The sequence below is a fragment of the Haliotis cracherodii genome, unplaced genomic scaffold (genome assembly GCF_022045235.1).
Source record: "Haliotis cracherodii isolate W230 unplaced genomic scaffold, xgHalCrac1.p SCAF_18, whole genome shotgun sequence".
Taxonomy (NCBI): domain Eukaryota; kingdom Metazoa; phylum Mollusca; class Gastropoda; order Lepetellida; family Haliotidae; genus Haliotis; species Haliotis cracherodii.
Window position 1 is genome coordinate 23,230,059 of NW_027266273.1, and position 17,467 is coordinate 23,247,525.

The 17,467-nt window shown below is 41.4% G+C and overlaps 1 protein-coding gene across 1 annotated transcript; it reads left to right on the plus strand.

Annotated features, from left to right (window-relative positions):
* Positions 1–1,106: 1,106 nt before the first annotated feature.
* Positions 1,107–16,702, plus strand: LOC139465421 (homeobox protein XHOX-3-like). Its single transcript, XM_071247132.1, has 3 exons — positions 1,107–1,621; positions 15,396–15,556; positions 15,678–16,702. The coding sequence occupies exons 1-3, from the start codon at positions 1,378–1,380 to the stop codon at positions 16,200–16,202; spliced, it is 930 nt and encodes a 309-aa protein (XP_071103233.1). The 5' UTR covers positions 1,107–1,377; the 3' UTR covers positions 16,203–16,702.
* The last annotated feature ends 765 nt before the right edge of the window (positions 16,703–17,467 follow it).

Below are 17,467 nucleotides of genomic sequence, written 5' to 3' on the forward strand. Positions count from 1 at the left end.
ATAATCAAATGGACAACACGCTTAACGCGAACGGTTTATCCTTGAACACAATCAACACGCCTTGCGGTGAGGAAAAGGATCGGACAAAATCTTAAAAACGTATATTTTTCAACTGAGATAACGTGAGGTGTATAGTTATAAACTATACCAAAGAAAGGGTTCATCTGTACATTTGTGGGGCATGCTTCCCCCGGATCTAACCACGGGTCCCTGCCCTATGACTATTACCTGACTTAATAACTAGAACCCATAACCGCGAGTACAGATCATCTTCGTGTTGACACAGGTAATATTGCAATATGAATCTACGCTTTCATAGCCATGTGTCAAATACACCAAGTTGTTTATGTGCTCTCCGAGACCTGACTTCAAACGTGACTTACAATCATTTATTGTGGAATAATATTAAAGTTAAATGATCTATAAAATATACGTTTATTAACTGGAGGAACCGATAGAGTAGTAAGTTGCTGTGAGGCTCAAGGGCCCTGTGATTATCAGAGAGAAGTCGTAGCGCTTCATCTACCCGCTACATCAAAGAGACCTCTTTAACTGTCTTTATGATCCAGTGTACAAATGTTCAAGTTTTATAGTGTGCGATTCACAGAGATCATCGTATCAAGCCTACTATAATAATCTTATTGTATTCCTTATAATTGCCTTTTATACAAAGCGAATTATTTCCACTATTCAATATTTTAGTCATAAATTGTTTGTGAGTGTGTTATGAGCTTTCAAGGTCCATGAAGACATGCATGGAACGGCTGGAGTGGGCACATGGCTTCAAATTTGACCCAGGTTAGTTGTCTGTATTTCTTGGCTTGGTTGCGAAAGACGCACTTTATTGGCGGATCAAATAACCATCGGGTTAGCATGATTGTTCCTAATTTCTTCGTTCAAGCAAACACATAATCACATCATGTGCCTCTCACTAAGCCCCGCCCCATTGCCCGAAACGACCAATGAAATCTATTGTGGATAATCTCGGCCCGCTGAGACAGTGCGCTATTCGTGGCCCCGCCCACCTGTCAATCAGGGGTGTGAGCGAGGCGTACATCTCGCGTGACATAGGCTGCCAAGCATCATTTCTCTCAGGCTACATAACAAGGAGGAGGACGCTGGTGAACCACAACGCACCTGTGTCACAAACATCTTCGGTCAATATCAGTATTGATGGTCATTATTGGAAGTTATCACCGTTAACAGTGACCAATATACTCGGACAGTTGTCGGCGTGTTGAAGCGAACGTCACACTGTGCAGGTGTCCCGAACCCTGTGCTTTTACATGCATATGACGAAAGTGTCGCCTCAGGGATAGGCGAAAGTTTGAAAACATTTCCTCAACACTTGCTATAAATCATTACCCCATTTTCCCAATGATGTCGAAGCGAGACAACGAGGTGGTTCACGAAGATGTGGACAGCGATGTCGACGAGAACGCTCTGGTTGATGTGGACGACTCCGGCTCAGACGGCAGTATTCCCAGCCCCACTCACGGGACGCCCGAGAGACTGACCCCCATCACAGGCAGCCCGGGGGTGCCACACGAAGACATGCGAGACACACCTACCCCCGAGGGATCCCTGAGTCCCGGACAAGCGTCAGATGCAGATATGAAAGGTAAGCCTCTACCTGGTTCACCTGTACACAAACACGACAACTTTTACAATACAACCGAATACTGTCACGTGTTTACCTCGCGTCGTTGCAATCACCGTTTTTCGACATCTCTGAATACTTCCTAAATCTTAAATCTACCTTTCCGCTGGTTATTCTACCCATGTGTTAGTCGTGTGATGGGACGGAATCCCATTCTCAGAAGGTTTCTAACAAACCGTGCCATATCACTTTCGTACTTTCCAAATCCGGCTATATCAAATTAAGACCTCTACATTATGTGTATATATAATAATAATTTCACTATATATTTCATTACATACAAGTTCGGGCTAAACTGAACTTATCATGACGGAAATAATTATTACTTATTCTGTCCATGGAGTGGTTACATGTTTGTGATGTTTGTCACAACAACTACTTTCTTTGTGGGTTATCAGTCGGTGAGGAAATATAGAAAATGTCTCCTTCAAATTCATATACATATTTTATTAAATCAAAGTAAACCGTTGATTTTGTTTTTTAACTGGATATTTTTCATGTCATTTGTGTCATATATATTTAATCAACAGACAAAATGTTTTTATAAGCGTGTCAAGAGACTTTGTGAAATAATTTGAAATATACATCACCAAACGAAAATTAATGCCAAATATCGACGTGTATATATATGTATTTATATAAACAATTTTTTAAATATCACTGAAATATATAGGCCTGCTGAAATTAAAGTAAAGAGCTCAATCATAAAGCTACAGTGTGGAATTTTAGCTTTTCGTGATGTAAAAATACTAGTATCCCTGCGAATATTTTCAAATGATATGAATTTATTTTTCCGACAATAGAGGAGCTAATTAAATACTATTTATCTGAAGATATTATCGCATTTTCAATAAGCTGTTTGTGTATGATATAAGTTGTAGGAAGTGTGTGAGATATCTGGGAGCCTTGGGGAGTCGCGAGATGGGCATCAGCTGATTGTCCTTTTCAGGTGTACAACCCCAGGCCATGGACACCAGTGGTGTATACGCTCTAATCGTAGACGGCAGAACTTCATGGAATATTTATCTATAGCACAGTTATAAGTATTCGTGAAGGGGGGGGGGGGGGGGGGGGGGGGTATACCGGTGAGGGGGGAGGCCTGGGGGAGCGATCAGTTTGATGTTGCAGAACTTCTGCCGATGAATTTAATCGCAATGGATAACTTTTATAACATTTCTATCCGACTTATTTTGAAGATATTAATTTGGTAACCCTAAGAGACAACAGGTGTCTAATAAAACAAGAAAGACCGATGCCGACAAGAAATAACTCACTAATTGTAATATTAATAGTTCATGTTTAACTCTTTTGTACATTCTGAAAACGGATGTCTCAAACTGATTGTTACAAAAACTGCAGTATTTTTCTAAATTAGTATTCCTATACAATACAAGATACAGGTCAGAACAGTCCTCCCGCCATGCAACAGTTAGTTTCTTATGTTGATAGGTTCCACAAGAAAATGCCATGTTCACATATTCGGCCTGATTAAAAGCTTTCCGCCATCCCTCCGACATTCAGATTAATCCTAATTGTAGCGATTTCTTGTATTAACTGCTTGCATTATTAACGTGGCTGTATTCGCCCTCAAGTACTGATACAGCCGAGAAATATAGACGAACTTGACAACCCGCTTCTGTCTCGAGCCATCGCCGCCCACAATGGTCGTTGCCTTATAGATTAACGCGTAAATGGATCATAATAAAGACATTATTACTTTTTAAAATTTCACAATTGATTTTAAAACGTCACGTGAGTAGATTGTTTAGACAACACAGTTTAATGAGCTGGGTTTGTGTGCGAGAGTGATGAGGACGGTCTAACGAGTCGATGTGAAGATGTTTTAGAACAACCACTGCCGCACTTACTCGGACTATGAGATTACTACTGTTAAGTAATGGGTGGGGTGCGGTGGGGTGGTCGGTGGGGTGGTCGGTGGGGTGGGGATGTCAAATCGCCGTTCGGTATGTCTATTCTCACCTATTTTATCATTTTCTGATTATCTAATAAACGAAGACATTCGGCATTCTATACGATTCATAAATAATATTTACACGTGTAAACACCATTAAAATCTTATCTAGGAAGTTTTGTTTACACAGATTAAAAATATAATCAATCAATAATTGTGTATGCATATGTTCCTATCATATTTCCAACAAGGGGTACTCCTATTCTCACTTCTTTTTGACCACCCAACGCTTCACAATACACTCAGCCATATCTTTATGTGGCATTAGGTGCTGGAGTTTAAGTGACGTCAGGACTGTTTGGATTTCACATTATGTTTTACTATTCCAAAGGGAGAAATAAAAGGTTAAATCCACAAGTCACATTCCACGATATCAATCATATAGTCATACAATATGGTTTTGTTGCAAAGTTTACGTTATATTCGGGACAAGGCCTTCTCAAACATAACCCCTAACAGGACACTTTCTCGTTTTGCGAACACCTGGTCTCATGACTGATTTTCAGTCATCCATTCATAAAATGTTGTCTACTATTTTGCATTTACTCCAAGTAGAATCTGTTTCGGCAGATAATCGAGACAGATAAAACATGTTATCTTCACCCAACGTTTTACCCCTCCTCACATTCACAATCCTTTCTCCATCCTCCGCTACCATGATCCCACTCTGCATCTAATTGGCCCTACTGTCAAAATTTAATAGGTACAAATTATAGTCTTTAACTTACTGAACCCAACAAAAAAAATCTTAATCACATCATAAAAGTCATTAAACTGTTCCGATCATTTTATAACAGTAGAAGTAGGCATATTTCAGTTGTGTGAGATAATATAGAAATAATGTAAATAAATGATTATCTGTTCGAATATATCGATATTGGGATGAAGAACGCATTGCGTTGATGAGACTTATGCTGATCCCATCAAGTCGAAGGTTCATAGTCAACTGCTGGTAATTAGGTTTAATGAAGATGTATAATTTATCCGTACCCGGTGTTAGTGAAACGTGCCGAGTTGGGACTCACCGACGTGTAATTAACCATGACGCCGGCTAATGGTCACGACACAGCTGGCATATGGACAGACAAACATAACTATTTTGAAAACGTCTTTTGTACAAATTAGAATAAATAAACAATGCAGTTTCACCTTTGTGACATCGATATCACCCTCGTCATAACTGTATCTAAAACACACATTTCCAGATTCAGTTTTTCCGGGTATCAAAGCACTATAGTAGTGTTGTATTGGATACACTCGTAGTTTTCTTTGTTTACAATTTTAACCGTGTTATGTATTCACATGAAAAGTGGTAAAAAATCAGGAAGTTTCTAAAATTGTTTAATAACCATTGCGACTGAATTTTACTCATTTCAAATTTAAATGTTGTAGTTATATTAAGTTTGAAATGATATATTCACCAGTTCTCTTCCAATGAAAATACGTTCCCTGACGTTCATCCGAGAAACGTTGCGCTCCATTATATTTTTGTTTGCGAATTTACCTTTTTTCCTAATAATAACGATCAAATATTGTTGACGAGATGATTAAATATAACAAGGAAAATGAGGTTTAACGGCATAGCTTATTTTTGTCTTCTATAGCTGTAAGTTTTCTTTCTTCTATTAACCTCAATGATAGTTAAATGATAAAAATTGCTTTTATATTTACCGCACGGGGAAGCTTTCATACACGGATGGCCTGGCATGATGTAGCTAAATCAATCCATGTACGACAAATTGTGTCGTTTCACCCATATTGTTCTCGTATCATGCATATGATGCCACACTGTTGTTTTGATAAAATTGTGTGTTTGCACAGCGATCTTATCGGCCATCTGTTCATTGATCGGTCACTGTTGAATAGCGTACCAGGGAATCGTTCTGTTCCTCGTCCACACATATGAAGCTGTTGCGTATATCTCCACAACACATAGCACGACATCTACACCGACAATGTTGTTTTGGTTCAAAGGAATTTAGAATAGTAAAAATCTATAATTTATTATGAAACATATGTTCAATAGTACTTGTTTAAGGTTAGGTTATCCATTGACCACACCGATTAGCATGGGTATACATGCATTATATTATTTTACATGTGTGAAGTGCGTGAAGTCTTTACTGTTAATGCCGAGTAGAGCTCAGACGTTTCGGAAACCACATTTTTCTCCCGTGTTATTCTATCATCGTAACCTTCCTCGTCATCATCCATGTTTATAACATTCCCTAATTAAATGTCGGCCTTCATTGTTAACTTAGCGGAAATATTTCATAGACAATACGGGGTTGTTCTTTCAATTTCCTCATTATAAATATTAAATAATTATTACTGACGTGTTTAATTACGAAGATTAAGATAGTAAATAAAGAATGGGAAAGGTTGTTAGATGAGGTCAACAGGGAAGGCAAATTGAGACTAAAGTTAACCTGGACATGAGCGATGAGGGTTTTCGGGGTTGTGTCCGTGGTCCAGACTGACCAATAGGGTCCCTGGAAACACGAAATTATGGCCACACGAACAGAAGCGGCTATTGTATGCGGGAGATAATTAATGTATTACCCAACACCGTTGACCCGGAGATTAGCTGGCAAGAGAAAGATTCATGTTTGTTCTTCCATCAAACGTCCCTTCAACGTCCCGTTCCCTTCGTAAATCCACGCCATTTACCATCCGCGTCCGACGGCGCGTAACCTCTCACGTCACGTGACATATAACGCGACAGGTACGGAAATCACGTGACCAGGAAATTGTTTTGTCGAACAGAAAAAATACACAATGTTAATAGAGACATTTTGAAATTGTTGTCATATTTGAATTGTTTTAATCGCTCTACGACCTATGAAGTGTCAGCGAGAGGCTGACTATAACAGAATATCATCCAGCTCGTTCAGGGTGACCTATACGCCGTCAATAAATCCACAATCTCCGTTGTAAATAATAAACGCTGCACTTAGTCTGGTCATAGTGTCTTAAGACAAATGAGCGATTCCCGAGGCAGGCGGGATGTCCCGCCAGTTAATTTAGTGTCAGCATGCAAGCCGGGTGCCCCAGGGCGCGGAGTAAGTCCCTTGTCCGGGCGTTCGCTCCAAGTGATAACTTCTCTACCCTAACGTGGACATCAGTGACGTCACGATATGTCCCCTGTCCAGTTAGCACCTGTATATTGCACGGACTGTGATGGACATGGCGGCGTTGAGGTTGGTCACTCGTTGGACACACGTGGTGTCGGATAATTAGCTAGATGTTGAATATGATTACACACATATATGCAAATAATTAGTTTCATGCTACAACCGTGCTAAATCATGCTATCTAATAATAATAATAATAATAATAATAATAATGATGATGATATAAACACATTCAGGGTATTGACACTCTCACACGAAGAATCATGTCAGACAATAGATCCCACCACCCTCGCTCTTCCCTCAATCGCTTATATTTACCAATCATTATGGGAGGACGTGGTTTGATTAACGTTGGGGCTCCTCGTGATAGGATTGTTTTGTGCACTTTTGCACACATTTATTTGTCTGATGATCCTCTTGTAAAGCTTGTCAAGGCTCATGATAAAAACAAGGCATTCCGCAGTTTTCTAAAACGAGCCAAGGAATTGCTGTTGATTTTGTTGATGGTTCTGTACTGCTGAACGGTATAGAAATGAGTATCAAACAAGCGAAGTGCCATATCAAGTCGGTCCTGTTTTTAAAGGAGAGGCTTTCTGAACAACCACTGCATCGAGTTTATGTGCAGTGTGTTGAGAAGATACGCAGTCCAGCAGAGGTCTTCGCTTGAAAAGTGAAACAGAAGGCTTTCTGTTTGCTGCTCAGGACCAGTCACTTCCCACTCGAAACCGTCAGTGTGTGATTTTGCATCAAAATGTGAATATGAAATGTAGATTATGTAATGAATTTAATTAGACTGTCCAACACATTGTCAGTGGATGCCCAGCTTTGGCACAAACCCAGTATCTTCAACGACATGATGGTGTAGCTCGATCATTTTATTACCGTCTTCGCCATGCTTGTAGTTTTGACACAGAGGTCCACCAGTGGTACGACCTGGAATATGTAATGGGCGTCATGGAAAATGATAAATACAAAATTCTTTGGCAAAGGCCCATTTACAGCCTTAAACGTATCCAGGACAACAACCCTTATCATGTCCTCTTTGATAAATCCAATGATTTTTTTTTATATCATTGAATTTTCTGTCCCCTTTGACACTAATGTGATTGACAAGATTGGGGAAAAAACGTGGCAAATATGCGGACCTCGCTTTTCGAAATGTCACGCTTGCATCCCAAGTATCAAGTTGTCCGACTCCCCATTGTTCTCGGTGTCTTAGGTTTGGTACCTCCCAATCTCCTGACTGACATAGGAAGAGTACCCGGGTTTGCTTCCAGGAATACAGTCCTTCTGACAATCTCGGTAATGCAGAAGGCTGCAGTGTTGGGGAGTCTTCACATTCTCCGAAAAGTTCTGGGTGGGTTTGACTAGGCAGCGCTTCCTTGGAGAAGTTCCATTCGCTGTCTGGGCTGCCTGTAGAGAGGGCAAGAGCCCTGAGGTGATGATGAGCCTAACCAGCCTGACTGTGCCAGGATCATCCAAACCGCCTTTGCTGCATTTTTGTTATTTTGATATTATAATAATAATAATAATAATAATAATAATAATAATAATAATAATGACGACTTGTGCACGCCAATCCTTATCTTTCTTGAAATTTCATTTCATTCTTATATTCCTTGTTTTCATTCGCAGTAGGTTCTGTATCGACAAACTGCACTTTAAACCGATCTTTGCTACAAAACATGAATGTATAGCACGTACCATTCAATAATCTTCTACTACCCATGTTTCCTGTGTGCGGCGCCTTTACGAGGAGGGCAAGAGTGCACATTGTCATGTTGGTGGAACCACCACATGATTTGTCACCGGTGTCGAGTTGGGCGCCTTATTTAAAGTGTCCTGTTATAATAGACACAGATTAATATATTACAGTCACATTATGTATACTGGAAATGTTATTTGAATTACAAAACGAGCTGAACTGCTATACTGTCGTTTTCGTCGCGCGTGCCTGCAATATCACCATTGCAAATACACGATACAATTTAAAAAACGCTCACGTTATTGTGACGTTATGACAAATGGCACCGATATAACGTGGTCATATTTCATACACAGAAGTACACATGTCCAAAGGTACTAACGTTAAACAGTGAAACAGGGGCCCGTCACACACACCGATCTTAGCGCTGAGGTGATCGCAATTCACATACCTTAACATTAACTTACGACAGTCGTAGCGCTAAGGTGTTCGTTACTCCCACACCTTAATATTGACTTACGATAGTCGTAGAACTACGGTCGCTTTGTGGAACGGGGCCAGGCATTAAGGTTACAGCCAAATGGACGGAAGTCAAAACTACTCCCACGTCAAATACGTGTATTATGCGTAAGCCTGCTCTCACAAGACTCTCTTCTGTACAATCAATGGGCTAGAAATGACTTTACTAAACACATATTGTCCCTCCAAGAAGGCTACAGAATTACGATCACGGAATGATAACTTATTGTGTTGTTTGGGCCAGGCGTTTCCGACATTACCCCCATAATGGTTTATGTGATGGTTTATATGAAATTGTTACATAAAATCTCTCGCTTTGTGGCACTTACTTGATATAATAAATGCCTTATAAAGGAATCAAAGGAACGGGTATTCATCGGGTAGGTTTTGAAGATTTTTATACTCGGACATCAAGGCTCTCGAATATGGGTGAGCTGGGGAGAGTTTTATACCACATTACCGGCACTAATCCCTTGAGTTTAACTACAGGGGGAATAGATTGGGTTAAACATCGGCAATCCCCCCGCCGGGATATGAAGACCTCAACTGATACAGTTAGCCGGTAACCTAGGTTGACTCGCCCACCAGATGGGGTGCTGTTTATCGAATAGGCCCTGGTAATAGAGGCTTCACTGGGAGGGTTTAAAACACTGTCAACACACAAACCATATCTACCCCAACAATAGAATTTGAAACTATCCCACTGCGATGAAACATCATATTTTCACCAAAGTATACATAAAAGTTGAATATGGGTGTACTTATAAATTCGACCCTGATAATAAGGATGTAAATTGTTTTCACATACGCACGACTGATTTTAATTCCCCTCTACGTTTTTGTTAACGTGTTTAATGGATTAATATCCGTACATTATATTTACATTATCGTTTTTAAATGTTTGAATTAAATTCGAGGAAAAACTCTAAATATACATGAATATGAAAATTATCTATTATCTATTAGTGAATGAATAAGCATTTTCCTTAAATGAGATATGGGTATGTAATAATATCAATTCACAAAGCATTGCTATCATTTATGTTGATGTGAATCCGCTTGCTCCCAAACTGTCGTGTTGTAGTAAGCGAGTGCTGGTGGCTGTCCTGTCGACGAGAACTTTACGTGGTCTGAAGTGGCTCTCCCGCTATAGGGATAACGTCCTATCATCTGTAGATAAAACAAGCAACTATTCCTCCCAGTCAGCCAAATAACGATTTGATAGCTGTTATGACCCCCAAATACTAGGAGCGCTCCCTAATACACGGGCAGTACAGTGTTGTTGGTTTACTGCCACGTTTAATACAGTCAGATTAAAGGCTAGATTGGGGCGGGGCGTGAAGTATGGCTGGTACTCACAGGGCGAAGGTATACATGCCTAGATAAGAACATCAAATACAATTTCATTGTTAATCGGCTCTCTGTAGATTAATAAGTGCTATTATATGTCCGAGCTGTGTAAACATGCAATAAATATGTTACGACTTTACCGGAATGTACGTTTTCAAAACACACATCACACATACTTAACAATGCGTAGGTTTGTTTGGTGGACAAAAGAAATTAGAATTTCAGGTTAAACTTTTTAGGGTTTGTGCCTATGACGAGCCATGTTCATCATGGTTTGAGTGGAAGATCAAAGCGCAGGGAATCTCCCGGTCTACACCGTTATGAGATCTGCCCATACACCCGGTAGTAAACGCCGCGTTGGGTAAATATTATATACCCGTAATTATAGCCAGTCGGAACACGTGGGTTCATATCACTTGACTTGATGTCCGGCAGTATGTTCCCAACTTCAACTTTCAAACATTGTCTTACTCGCAATATAACACAAGCATTAATTCTAGCTCAAAACCAAATTCAAAGGATTTAGTGAAATGTTGTGGTACCAGAATGTCCGATGCAGACACGAGAGAGGTATTTTCCCATGGCTGTATAGGGCCATCCGAAGGTGATTAAATCTGATCAATTGCACAAGAAGACCTGTTGATTTTACGAGTAGGCTTCTCATTGTCCGAGCAGCTCCAGTCGAACAAACAGCTACCCGTTGTTCTTTTAACGTCTGTGTGGGATGATAGTCTTGCGTGTGATAATGATAGGGTCTAAATGAGCCATGTTTTGTTCGATTCATGTCAGTGGTTGGTTGGTCGGTCACTATTCAGTTATACCTCACTGACCAATGTCCCAAATGGGCGAGATAATTGCATCTAATTTCTCACTAGCCTTGAATGTCCCCTCATTGACGACCACGACGTCGTCAGCCGTGCTAAGTGACGAGGAGCAGGGGTCGCGTACAACTACACGACGATTATATAATGCCACTTTCATCTAATTGATGCTCAATTTAGACACATTTGCAGCCATGCAAAAATACCCCGATCTCCCCCTTTACGAAAACCTCACACAGTCATACACCATACACAATAACGCTATCATCACACAAAAACGTCTATCAGGAGTGAATAATTCAATAAATATCATATATCTGAAATAATTGATCTACTCAATAAAAAGCATGAGTAGTCCGCTTGATAGAAATCATATTTCTTTAAAATAATAATCAATTTACTGAAAATGATATTTTTCATAAAAAAAGTGATATATTTAATAAACAATCAAATTCTAAATAACTGAACCATGATCTATTTCATTTTAAAAAAGTATCAAGCTGTAAATGTGTTCACTGGTGTGTAAAAAACCTTTTATTCATGCTCTCGTAAACAATCTGTTTGATGCACATCTGTATAGGAATGTAACCATCAAGAGTTATCTACCCATAGTACCATGCAGCCTAGGAGACAAGTAGAGCAGCTCATACAACCATTTCAGCTCGTAAACGGCATAGCATACATCAAACATGTAAGGATATTTTTTTTGTCGCCAGCTTTGCATCTAGATAAAGGTCTTGTGCGTGCATGACGCCAGTGTTCTGTTGAAGCAGGAAAGACTATGATCGCTACAAAGAGGGTGATTGTTTTACTGCCTGCTGATTGACACGTTCTCCAGGAGTGGTTTCTGTAAGAATAATGCACAGATAAACCTGTCCATGATGGTCCATAGCAGAGCCAGATCAAAGCCCCGCCACTCAACCCTTCGCCAGCAATTTCAAAATTAACAGCTTATTTGCATACAACAGAAATTAATCCGCCTATGTTAAGACGGCTAACATAAAAACACACGGGCACGTTTATATAATTGATTGAAGAGGTGATAATTTTGAACTATTTCGCCGCAAAATACTCTGACGTGTCTGATGTTTCCTAATTTGCGCAACGATGACAGGATGTGACGGTTTATTTTTCTTTCACGTGTAAATGACATTTCATCAAGTATGGTATTCCCTCAGGTTGTCATAAAATGTCTACCTCCATGCTGTCTTCCCATCCCTTTAATGCACAATTTGTTATTGAAAGTCTGCTTATCACTGAAGAATCAGTACATTTACAACAACAGATTTATGGAGTAGTCAATGCGTGACAATCTATGAAACCGGAGACAGGATTCGTTTATGGCAGTCGTAACGACATTCGTCAATATGGCGGATATTACGTCATCAAACACATCCCGAGTGTTTCACAAGACCCTGCTAATTAGAACAGACATATGCCAACGACCTCTGAACTCTACTTTCAACAACAGGTAGAAACAAAGGCCCAGGTGCGATTGTTTAAGCAATAAATACATGTAAGGAGAACGTGAAGTGACGCGACTTGAAGGACACCTGTTATTCCTCCCTTGCGATGGTGCATCTGAGTAGGTATGATAGAATATTAATGTGTACGAGTGTCACTCCGTGACTGTCCGGGCAGACCACTCGAACACAACCTCCGTGACAGGTGCGGATCAAGGAAAGCGTATAATTCACGCCACCTAGTACAGTTAAGTTTTAAATACATTGCAAAAGATTTAATAACATCTTCATTGTTGGAATTAAAAAAAATTGATCATTAACTGATCTAAATTAGACAGAAACTTCGATCTCAACGATATATATTTTTCACATGTAAAAAGCACATGAAACTCGTATTCAATCTCTTGGATTGTACAGTTAGTACATATACAATTTACAGAATCAATATCCTTGTTTCTACGACATTTATTAACATGGACGTTATGGAGAGATATTCTATATATTATAAAGAACTTATAAAGTAATGTACGAATAATGTGTATGAGTAGTGCTGCCTCCTGTTTGTAGTGTTCAGTTATGGCAAAGTCACACATTTGTGTTTTGGTTTGTTTTGAAAATCAAGTTTCCAAGTGGCTGATGCGTTTTAAGCTGTTTGACATGGTATGACATGTGTTCTGCTGCACTGTTCGGGTGGTGAACCATGTCATGCAAGGACTATTATAGTGGATGGCGCGAAGCTACACCTGACCGCCCGCCGAGCACCCGCTCACCCCACAACACATCATGAATGACGATCATTCTCTGGTACACTTTCCCTGATCATGTGACGCTGTCATATTTACAAAATCCGGGATCTCCAACCAGGCAACCCCTATAACACCCCTATAACCCCCTATCAACGATCGTTTCTGGTCACAAGACAACTCCTACCCAGCCCGGGGACTCAGACCTACCCACCCCCAGCTACCCCCCGATCAACCATCGCTACATACCATCAGTCAACTCTACCCAACCTTCCTTCAACCAGTCAACTCTACAACCCTTACCTCCCAGTCAGTAAACTCGACACACCCCTAGACCCCCAACCAGTCAACTCTACCCACCCCTAGACCCCCAACCAGTCAACTCTACCCACCCTTAGACCCCCAACCAGCCAACTCTACAACCCTTACCTCCCAGTCAGTAAACTCGACACACCCCTAGACCCCCAACTAGTCAACTCTACCCACCCCTAGACCCCCAACCAGTCAACTCTATCCACCCCTAGACCCCCAACCAGTCAACTCTACCCTCCCCTAGAGCTCCAACCAGTCAACTCTACCCACCCCTAGACCCCAGTGTGCCACATTCCACCAACCATCGCCACATACCATCAGTCAACCCACCCAGCTCTTGATATCTTTGACAGTGCATTCATTTCAACCCTTCATGCAAGAGAATCGTTATGCTCATCAGCGATATTTAGTGATCATTGGAATCAAGAGGCATGGCGTCGGTTTTATTGACTGACATACAGAAGTACGAAAGGACTATGTTAGAATTTCTGAAATGAAGACAATACCCTCTCCACATATGAAAGGAGTCTAACCAAGATGGCGGACCAATTGTTCACGACGCCATTCAAGAATACCGCCACAGACTGATCTAACACGATAACAAGTTCTCATTCATATCTCTGACTCAATGAAGTCTTCCTATCATTTATTCGGTAGTTGGGTCGACCCGTATGACCGGCTGCCTCGACCTGGCGGCGCAGGGCAACTATGCATTGCACACGCTGCACCGAGTATGCATTGTACATGCAGTGCTGTGACTGGTTACAAGACGCTGCCATTTCACTGTGGTGTAATCACGATGAACCTTCACAAAGAGCAAGTCGCCAACACTATTATCAAAGTTATCCCATATACTAGTATATAATGTACGTCGGTATTGTGCGTCAAGATATTTAGTCACATGAAGCCAACTGTGAACTGTCGCATAGAAAGAGTACTGCGGAAACATTCATTTCAAGTTAAGTTTGTCAACTAAAACGAAATGTGTGCGCATTGGTGCGGACAATCTGCTTGTCTACGTCAGTGACTGCACGGGCTTGTACTCTAATTACCTCTCTTCATCTGAAGAGTTCCTTTCCAGGGGAGGTAATGAGGCGTAAACACAAGCCCCAATTATTTTGTTATGATTTTGCTAATTGGCTTGCGGTGAAGTTTGTAGCGACGCGGTCTTATAGTGTATTTGCTAACTCGTATGTTAGCCGTGATCCGTGGATGCCCTGACCAGTTGGACGGGGTTCGAATCCAGTCCATCGCGCATCTCGTGGTGACGGGGGCTACAACCTCTAGAAGCAGCGAACCGTGTGTAAACCGTGTTGACAGACACATTCACCCAACCACAGAACGTGTGACTCACACGGATATCTGCTGTCAATGAAACATATTCCTGTAGGCATTTATTCAGTCAACTGGCACCAGTGATACTCTGTTCTCTCGACGCAGTAATTATGTCAACTAAACATATATCATGCGATAGTATAGGAATCTTTATCGTTAATAACGTCGTGAGCTAGGTCACAGATATATTCCACAGAACATAGCCCTAAACATATAAACATAGGTCAACGTCAACGTCAACGTCAACAAAATGTACATGAGTGGATCTCTAAAACTCAGTGTTGACAGCAGGTGTTGGCGAACACTGTATATTGGAAGTATCATCTAGCCTCCGTCAAATATATGCATACAGTTGTCTTACTTATCGTACTCCTATTCCAGATCGGAACGCTGACTACAACCAAGTGCGACGTTACCGCACGGCCTTCACAAAGGAGCAGATAACTCGCCTAGAGAAGGAGTTCGCAAAGGAGAACTATATCAGCCGTCCGAAGCGTTGTGAGCTGGCAGCGTCCATGAATCTGCCCGAGAGTACCATCAAGGTAGGTGTTCTCACTCTCGGCGGGCGTAAATGTTACAGATTAAATTATGTAGGCTATTGTGTGTGTGATATGAGTTTGATATTCTGTACTTCAAATTAATGTATATTTTATCTCGTTCTAGGTGTGGTTCCAGAACAGACGAATGAAAGACAAGCGTCAGCGCATGGCACTCGCATGGCCATATGGCATCCCCCCCGATCCCCAGCTGTATGCGTACCTGGCCGCAGCTGCAGCCACATATCCATATGGACTTCCGGGTCCTGCGCACATGGGACATCCGGCGCTCTCACTCCCAGGTCACTCAGGGTTATCTCCCTTCCATATGCCAGGGGCAATCCAGCACCGACCGGAACTCATGTCGTCAGTTAGCACAGCCTTTCACAAACCCCAAACTGTTGTAGACGGACTGCCTGTTAGCACAGCGTCCTCTCTCGGATACTCTTTAAACTTTGGTCACATGACAGGCGCAGGGCTTCCGGAACACCCGCTCCTGTCATCCGGGCTTTCACTGTCGTTGTCAGGGAAACCCTGCCCGTGTCACGGAAGTCTAGGACTTCACCCGATCTCTGCGCATGTTTCCGGTTTAGTCCCAGGTCCTTCAACGTCACCCCCATCAGTGAGGAAGAGTGAAATTAATCTATCATAGTATTCGTAGACAAATGACATCAGTGTGCTTTAAGTTGTATAAATCTGACAATCCAGTACGGAAGCTGCAGTGCTATTTGCAGCTGAAATGTCATGTTGTGTGTAAGCGAATGACAGACGCAGAATGGACGTTGATATAGGTTGCAATTGTGGGAGATGCGCATGGCGCCATAAGAAGACTGGGCGCCTTCTTGTCGTGTATGTATAGATGATATTCATGGCAGACTCTGCGACTGGGCGCCTGCTGTTAGCTGGAAAAGTAGAGGTGCACACATACAGTCATCCTCCACTTTATTCCCAGCTGTTGTGAATGTATTCACCTGGACGCGATGAACTTTGCCACGATCAGGGGAGTGACCAGGTCTAAGTGTTGCGTCACCTCATGACTTTCATGTCTATGGGTGCAGTACTGCAGTGGTGATACCAGATTGCCTCATCATCTGTGATACGTCATCCACTGACATTCAGACCCGACTATTCGTAGTTTTCTACTATTCTACTATGATCCCATGTTATCCGCGCATGCGTCCCACGTTATAAACGTGCTTCATTTCAATTGTGTATATTGTCAAAACCGAAAGGTTGTACAGAAAATAAAACAATGACTAAATCTACCTGATCTTGTCCTATTTCCAGAATCGCTACCAACACTGTGTATTACCTATATGTAAAGGGAAGAGTGCTGAACAATCTATTCTGTATACTTTTGGTACTTGTCACATGTGACCACAGTACACACTGTTCAACTCAATGTTAAGAATGTCAGACTGGAAGATGAAAGGCTCTCTGGCTTGGGCTCCACGACGACCCGATTGTGGCGGAATTTCGGTTGAATGAAATCTTTGTACTGTTTGAAGGTACTATGTTGTCTCCCACTGCAATTCAAACATATACAGTACAATAATCATTCAGTAGGTGTGTAAGCCGCATTGTCCAAATCCAGCGGCAATGCACTTGTATTTGCCATCTGTGGCCACGTCATGTGAATGACTAATGATTACTATGAAATTAATAGTTGAATATTATGTGGAAAGAAAAAATTAAAGTTTTGTCCAAATGATGTCACATCGGTGCACAGGGCAGAAGTCACCCGAGCTTGTTAACTACTTCCATTCCAACATCAAAGATTAGGCAGTTGGTACATACAAGTGGGACGATATGTAATAAAACCCATATCAATAGATGGTTCATTGTGAAAGAGAGGCTACTTTCCTTAAAGCTTTGGTCGGCGGTCCACAGCCATTATCAAAGCAATCATTTCCATCC

What these genes read in the sequence shown, in the direction of transcription:
- LOC139465421 (XM_071247132.1), top strand. Translation starts at nt 1,378, where the DNA reads ATGATGTCGAAGCGAGACAACGAGGTGGTTCACGAAGATGTGGACAGC. An exon ending in GTCAGATGCAGATATGAAAG is followed by an intron (nt 1,622 to 15,395) that starts GTAAGCCTCTAC and finishes CTCCTATTCCAG; the next exon opens with ATCGGAACGCTGACTACAAC. An exon ending in TGCCCGAGAGTACCATCAAG is followed by an intron (nt 15,557 to 15,677) that starts GTAGGTGTTCTC and finishes ATCTCGTTCTAG; the next exon opens with GTGTGGTTCCAGAACAGACG.